Source organism: Peromyscus eremicus, chromosome 16_21 (assembly GCF_949786415.1).
Source record: "Peromyscus eremicus chromosome 16_21, PerEre_H2_v1, whole genome shotgun sequence".
Classification (NCBI taxonomy): Eukaryota; Metazoa; Chordata; class Mammalia; order Rodentia; family Cricetidae; genus Peromyscus; species Peromyscus eremicus.
The window spans coordinates 42,491,331-42,499,013 of NC_081432.1; the positions used below are offsets into that span (position 1 = coordinate 42,491,331).

Sequence of the window (7,683 nt, forward strand, 5' to 3'; positions counted from 1 at the left end):
TGTGAGGCTGTGTCTCCTAGCAATGACAGAAATGACACAGTGTGACTGCCCAAACGTGAGATGAATAACAACAGACATGCCAAAGTGAACAGGGAAAGCCCAAGAGGCCTCCACAAAGAACTAGGGAATGCTGAGAGTGAGGGAAATAGTCTTCCCCAGGGAAGAGCACACCAGTTGGTTGTCCAATACCTAGTAGTCAGCCCTGAAAATACATACAAATAACATTACACAGACCAAGTAGGGCTATATTTAAGGATATATATGTTTATACATATATGTGTGTGTGTGTGTGTGTGTGTGTGTGTGTGTGTAGCAACAATTAATGAAAAATAAAAAATGGAAATGTCTAGAGGAAGAAAAGGGGCTAGGAAGTGATATAACGATATTGTAATCTCAATAATAAAAGAAATATTTTTTATTTAACAATTAATTAAAAACAGGAAAAAATCTTAAAAGTTGTTTCTCCGCTGTGGATATCTATTTTTATTTATTATAATTTGTGTGAGTGTATATTAATATATTAGTGTGAGAGTTAAATGATAGGGTAGAAACACACTCCTAACATTTGGGCTAATGGTAGTTAAAAGCCCCCAAACAAGAATGGAAAGTCAGAAACGTTTTAAACAGAACAGAATTCAATAAGCAGTTTTTGGTTTTTTTTTGTTGTTGTTAATGTTAAATTAAAATTAAATATGTGAAACTAACTTTAAAACAACAGGATTTTTGACACACACACACATACACAAGTTTCCATGCCAGCAGGTCATGCTCAGAACAGAGTGCCCCAGAACGAACCGAGAGCAGAGGCTTCTGAAATCTGGGGAATGTTGTAATCAAAGCAGCTTTTCCCAGGAAGGGGGAAAGGGCAGGGTGTGGGTAGCAAAGTTCAAGTAGGTAGAATGCCAGCCCTTTCTGTCTGGCAGAACTCAGATTAAGTACAGAGTGCAGATAAAGGAATGTTATGTAATTTTTTTTCTCTCTGTTAGATGTGATGAAGACATAAAACAGAAGCTTAAGGAGATTCGTCACTAAGCAACAAAATCATTAACAGTTCACCTTGATGTCATAGGGCTACCCATAATTACAGCACTTGTTTATGGCAAGTCCTCAGATGGGCCTCTCCAGTCCTTGCAGATCCACAACTTCATCATGCAAAGCCTGCTGTGACTGGGCTGTGAGGGCAGTCTAATCAAAGCCAGACAAAATCTGAGGTGTAACAAACAGCCGAGTATTTAGTGTTGACACAGCCGTTCTATTCTGCTTACCATGCGAGATGCTAAGGATCAATTTGGGCAGCTCGGAAAGCCCCTCACACTACTAAAGACTCCTAGAGGATGTCTAGGGTCCTTGGAGGACCCTAGAGGATGATACATAAGTGGAACTGTGAGACCCGCACACCCGCACACTGCCTGGTTTCACTGTGTGATTATCTCAAGAGGGAGAGGCCAGAGTGCAACCATTCCGAGAAGACTGAGGAAGAAGCTTCGAAGCTTCTGACTACCCACGAAAGGCTTTGAGTACCCCTCACGCTAACCTTTACTCATGAAAGTTTTCGGTCCAAACCAGGCCAGCTTCAGTGGAAGAAAAAAAAAATGGACTCTCACTGTGTCTGTAAAGGATGTCAGAGAACTTCCCAGCTGATTGACTGCACCACAGATGAAACCTTCCATGGGCCTTGCAAATCCTGTATAATCTCACCAGAGCCTTCCTTATGTTACAGGTTCTCATAGAAGTTCCGAAACTGATATCCCTTAGTCTGAAGATAAGGCTTTTAAGTGAATCTTTCCTAGTAGTCAAGCCTATGGGAATGAGAAAACAAGTTTTAGTTTTTCATCTCTTCATTTACATATGTCTTATCTATGTGCAACTTCACCGGGTAGAAGAGGATTTCTCAACCACAGTTTGTAATAGGAACATTATTTTTCAGCTAAATTTTAGTATATAGAATGTTAATCTTTCATGACGAATACAAAGCAATGTTTCCTAAACTTGAAAATCAGGACAGGCAGCAAGCTCTCTCAAGACATGCTGTGTTAGTATAGTTGGTTTTAGGTTACTGTTCCTGGCCGATCTCAAATTGCCTCTGTTTAATAGAAACTCATAGTCAAATTCTTCCTTTGTTCTTATTTTAAAAGGTGTTTCTGATCTCTTACACTTTGCAGAGATGTTCTTGTGTTCCCCAAAAATGATCAAATCGCTGTATTTTCTTTTCTTGTGGCTAATAAGGCGTTAACCCAAGCTAGATGCTCTGTTAGAGAAATAGGTTAACGTGGAAACAGAGGGTTCCTTTGAAATATATCATAATGGTTCCTGTCCTACTCTATGAAGCCTGAGAAATGTTTTGCGTCATGTAGTAACTAGTTCTGTCTTTTCATCCCTTTTTGTTTGCACAAGTGGGGTGCTGATCTTTGCAAAATCATTCAGTGGCTGCTTCTTTGGTCCTTCCTCTGTAACACTACCATATTCTCTTCCTCCCCTATCCCTTCTCCTTTTTTCTTCCTCCTCTTCTACCTCCTTGTCCTACTCCTTGTATTCTTTATCCCTCCTTACAATTCTGTATCATTGTATCACTGACCTGAATGCTATCAAAGAAAAAAGAAAGAGGGAAAACTAAACATGAAGCTTTATGCATCTTTTACTGTAGGGACTCATGGAACTGAGCCCACCTAAATTAGAAGCTATTTGTCATTTAAATTAAACTAAGAGGACTATTTAGAGAGGAGAAAGGAACTTAAAGGCTAGTAATCAAGGTAAACTTGATTTTATAATATATGTCAGATAACGGGCAAGCCCAGTGTGACAGAAGGATGCCTCGTGATTGCTAGAGACTCAAGGAGGCAGAGTAGGGAATGTTAATAGGCCATGGTTTCTTTGAGGGGGTAATGAAATTAAGATATTGTTTTCCCTAATATATTTATTAGGATGCTTACCTGTTTTTATTCTAATGATAAGTTTCCATTGCCAATCCTAATCAGTTGAGTTATACTATCATAGTGAGGTTCTAAAAAGGAAAGAATTGTTTTTGTGGAACAAAGAGCCAAAAATAATCTAGAGCTGAAATGCCTTTTCTCCTGCACCATATATAGCTCACTGTAACCGTGTAGACCAGTGGTTTTCAACCTTCCTAATACTGTAACTCTTTAATACAGCTCCTCATATTGTGGTGACCCCTAACCATAAAATTATTTTTGTAGCTAGTTCATATCTGTAATTTGGCTGCTTTATGAATGGTAATGTAGATATCTGTTTTCTGGTGGTCTTAGGTGACCCCAATGAAAGTATCACTCAACCTTTAAAGGGGTTCAGGACCCACAGGTTGAGAACTGCTGATGTAGACAGTCATTCACCTCTACTCTACTCTCAGCTTCCCTACCACCATATGTGGCTCACTGTAATCAGGTAGATGATCGTTCATCTCTACACTGCTCGTCATTCTGTTGAAAATAGGCAAGAACTTAATTTGACCCCTCAAATGAAGCTACAAAGGTTAAACAAATCTTTAATGAACAGCGAAGACGTAGTTTTTCAAAACCTCATTTATTTTTGTTGTTATTATTGTTGTTGTTGTTAGCTTTACCTTTCATGAGCTTAGCTGACAGCTTTTGTGAAAGCATAGCAGCTGTGGCATGAGGCTTCTAGACACCTCTAAAACAATTATGACAAGAATGTGCCTTCTAGTAGCACTCAAAACCACTAAGAAATACATTTCCCCCAAATTCATGGCACCTGTCTCCTTGTGCCTCTCAGGACTGGAGTCTACTCCTGGCCAATCCTTGCGGGTCAGGAAAATGCTAATCTCATCCAATCACTGCCTCAAGAGAAATGGGTTTGCAAGGACTACTTTAAATTATTTATGGTCCATCATGGTGCTTCCACTGTGGTCTTAGTTAGGGTTATTATTGCTGTGAAGAGACACCATGACCACAGCAACTCTTATAAATAAAAACATTTAAATGGGGGCTGGATTACAGTTCAGAGGTCATCATGATGGGAGGTATGGCAACATGATGGCAGAAATGGTGCTGGAGAAGTAGCTGAGAGTTCCGCATTCGGATCCAAAGGCAGCAGGAAGAGAAAGTGATGCTGGGCTTGGTTTGAGCATCTGAAACCTTAAAGCCCACCCCCAGTGACACTTTCTCCAATAAGGCCACACCTCCTAATAATGCAATTCCTTCTGAACTTATGGGGCCCATTTTCATTCAAATAACCACAACTGTTCTCAAAGTACAGCTGCAGGACTCAGGTACAGAAAAAAAAAATACTCTTAAGCAGGGAAAGGAGGTAACAGATGCCTAGAAGATCATCAGTGCCCAGTATTATTCATGTTGCCGTTCTTGCCTCAACAGAATTCCCCCTCCTCCATGGGGCATTAGTCCCAGAACACCTACCTCCTTCAGATACCAAAATCTGTGTATGCTCAAATCTCAATGTCTTATGTAAAATGACACACTTTTTGCATATAACCTATACAATATCCTCTTGTATACCTTAAATTGCTTCTATAACCACAATTATATCATAAGACCAAATATAATAGAAATGCTATATACATAGTTGTGATATCACATTATTTAAGGAATAATGCAAATGATATGCTGAGTAAAAATATAATTGTTTTCCAAACATTTGATCCGTAGCTAGTTGACTACGTGGATGTAGAACCCAAGAACATAAAGGGCTAGATGATACATGGCTAGTAAAGTAGATAAGGCAAGAGGTATGGTGACAAGTCCATTCTTTCCCCTAAGCAGTAGAACGTCAGAACTAAATGGAATCTTCAAGGGTCGATTTAATTTACGAAGTGTATCAAGCATGTGCATCCTTCATCTTCAAGTTCATCTTCAAAAATCATGCAATCTCCACCAGAGTAGAGGGTAAGTTGCTGAAGACACCACACACTTCGCTTGCAAGACATAGATAGAGAAATTGAGCTGGAACTGGCATAGATGCTTCTTCTGGGCTGGTATGACTGCTATGGGGAGACCAACTGCCTTATGATGGAGATGAGGCCTGCTGCACAGGACAGTGGTCATGTCTGAGCCTATAAATCTGGTTAAAAGCCCATGGCTGTAGAAGTCCTAGGCCCTAGCAGGGGACCTACTACTGTTGTTTTGCTGAATGGACAAACTACCTTCTAAACATTTTTGTTTGTAGCCATAGAGTAGTAGGACTTCTAAGCCTTAGCCAGAAAAGTCTGCTTTGACAGTGGGTAACAGCTAATGCAAAGACCAATAGCCAGTCAAGTGCTGAGAGTAAGTGACTATGGACTGTTCAGCCCGAAATGAGACATCTGTATCATCCCCTCCAAGAGCCAAACACATCAAGAAAGAGAAGGCCAAAAGAATGTAAGATCCAGAGGGTGGGGGTGGGGAGCACTGTGAAATACTATCTTCTGAACACGCCATGGCCAGTGTCTTTATGGACTTGTAGTATCTGTGGTTATCTATTCAGGATCTGTACAAAAGGGACCATCAACATTCTACCACCCCTTCCTGGAAGTTTCTGGTCGCTAAGGGAGGGAGGACTCATTTTCTTCAGGAGTATACCCACTGGCAACTTGCCCGTGCTCCAGTAAATACTACATCACTCTCAAAACCCTAATTAAACTCAGATTTTTTTTTAATATAAAGGACTTTTTCAATGTAGGAGTAATTCAAGGTGAGTGGAAAAATGAATAAGAGAGGGCAGTGCAAGTAAATATGATCAAAATACATTATATACACGCATGAAACTAATAATAAAAATCAAATAATTTTATAAAACAATCAAAATCTAATTACAGAAAATGATCACATACACCTCATCACATTTTAAGTTTGTGTTGGGCTGAATTCACAGTTATCTATGCATGCAGCCTATAGACCACAGGTTGGACATATTTCCAGATCATCCATTTTCTAACATTTCAATCATTCATTAGTAATTACTTACTGAGTACCTATTGTGTGCCAAATACCTCTCTTGTCATTGTAGATGTAGGAGGGTACAAATGTGTGTCCTTGTGAGGACCATAGTTTAGTGGGACCTTTTCCTTAACATTATTACTTTCACACTCCTTAAAATGACACCAGGTAACACTGAAATAACGTTTCATTATAACATATTTCTGATTAGCTATAATATCTGTATTTTTACCATCTTTTAATGTCAAATAATTCAAGAATTATAAAATGTAATGTTTCAACCATAACCCTTGGGTTCAGTATCCTTTACTCTCAGGATAATCACTTCCTTACTAAAATATACAGTTCATATACAGTGTCTTAGTGAATGCTTGGCTATAAGTCAGCTCTTCAATGCAGAGTCCTCACATCTAAAACTAATGCTCTGATTCCCATACCTGGATACAGATGTGGCAGAAAGGAGAGAAATAATGGTCTGAAAATCAGAGTACACAATGTGGGGTCTTTTAGTCAACAAAGGCAAGTTGTATCAAATTCTTCCACACATCTTCACTACTGTGGCCTAGAGAAGGGAAAGGAAAACTTGACCTTAGCACCCATTTCCCTCTGTGGAGTAATAACTATCTTCTTCTTGACCTGTTTCGAGGCGTTACATTTCCCTTTGTTACTTTGTGGGAAGTGGTTAATGGAATATTGCTTACTATCGATCATTGGTCTCCACGATCTCTTGTAGCCAGCACATATTTGGAGCCCTAATAGATGCATCGCTGTCAAAAGCTGTCTTTTTTCCCTGTTAGAACCATGAATGTGAAAAGGCAACCATGTAAAAAAAATGTAAGATGACTGATATCAAAAGAGAAAAGAGAGAAGTTTGGTGAGCCCCGGAACAGACAGCTGGGATCCAGCTTTAAAAACTCTCTTCTCGGTCTGAGCAGCATCCTGACAATTCCTCAGTGGGGAAATCCACAGGCTTTAGAGCCCTAGAAATCCCAAACTGGCTTCTTAGAGTTACATTTTAACTCAAATCAAAACCACTTCCATTTCTGTCTCCCTTTCTGACTGCCTCCTACCTCCAAGTTTAACGTCCCACAAGGAAGAGTCTGGAGGTTTGGCGTATCTGTGGCAGGCTCTTTGTAGCTGAGCCAATCTGTGACGGTTCTGACAGTCTGGTGGCCGCTCTCCAGCATCTACTGCAGAAAAATCTTTCCTTGAAGTGCCATCTGGACAGCGCATGTCTGCATCAACACACCCCACACTAATTCAGACTCTGCATCAAGTTAGTGCTACAAAGAGCCCTTCTGACACCTTTTGTAAAATTGCTGTCCAGTTTCCTGTGCCCCGAATATAATCTGTCTTCTTTCTCCCTTCCCCTTATTTTCACTTGATATGCTAAATAATGATTTGCTTAAGCATATATTTTTAAGTCTGCATACACCAACACACACTAAATGTAAACAGCACATGGCTCTGAAGTTTTCATTCAAATTGCTATTTCCCCAACATCTACACCATGGAGAACTCCTCAGCATACGATAGACAGCCAAAAGGGACTTACTAAATAAATAGATCAAGGTTGTGTGTTAGTAGGACCATTCATTAGAGGAAAACATCTATTGAAATAAGCTGGTAATTCAGCTTTCTAAGGCTGGGAGCTCCAAGGTGTTATCCAAAATAGTTTATTAAATAAAATAATCTTAATATACGTCGGTAGCATCTAAGGTATGATCCACTACCAATACCCTACAGCTTGGAGGAAAGGACACAAGCAAGCTCACTCTAA

General features: G+C 39.7%; 1 protein-coding gene across 1 annotated transcript in view; it reads right to left on the bottom strand.

Moving 5' to 3' along the window:
• Lgsn (lengsin, lens protein with glutamine synthetase domain) overlaps positions 1-7,136 on the bottom strand; it is a 133,186-nt gene extending 126,050 nt beyond the window's left edge. The window contains exon 1 of the mRNA XM_059281416.1: positions 6,974-7,136. Coding sequence (XP_059137399.1) covers positions 6,974-7,136 — 163 coding nt within the window. The remainder of the gene's footprint in view (positions 1-6,973) is intronic.
• Between the last annotated feature and the right edge of the window lie 547 nt (positions 7,137-7,683).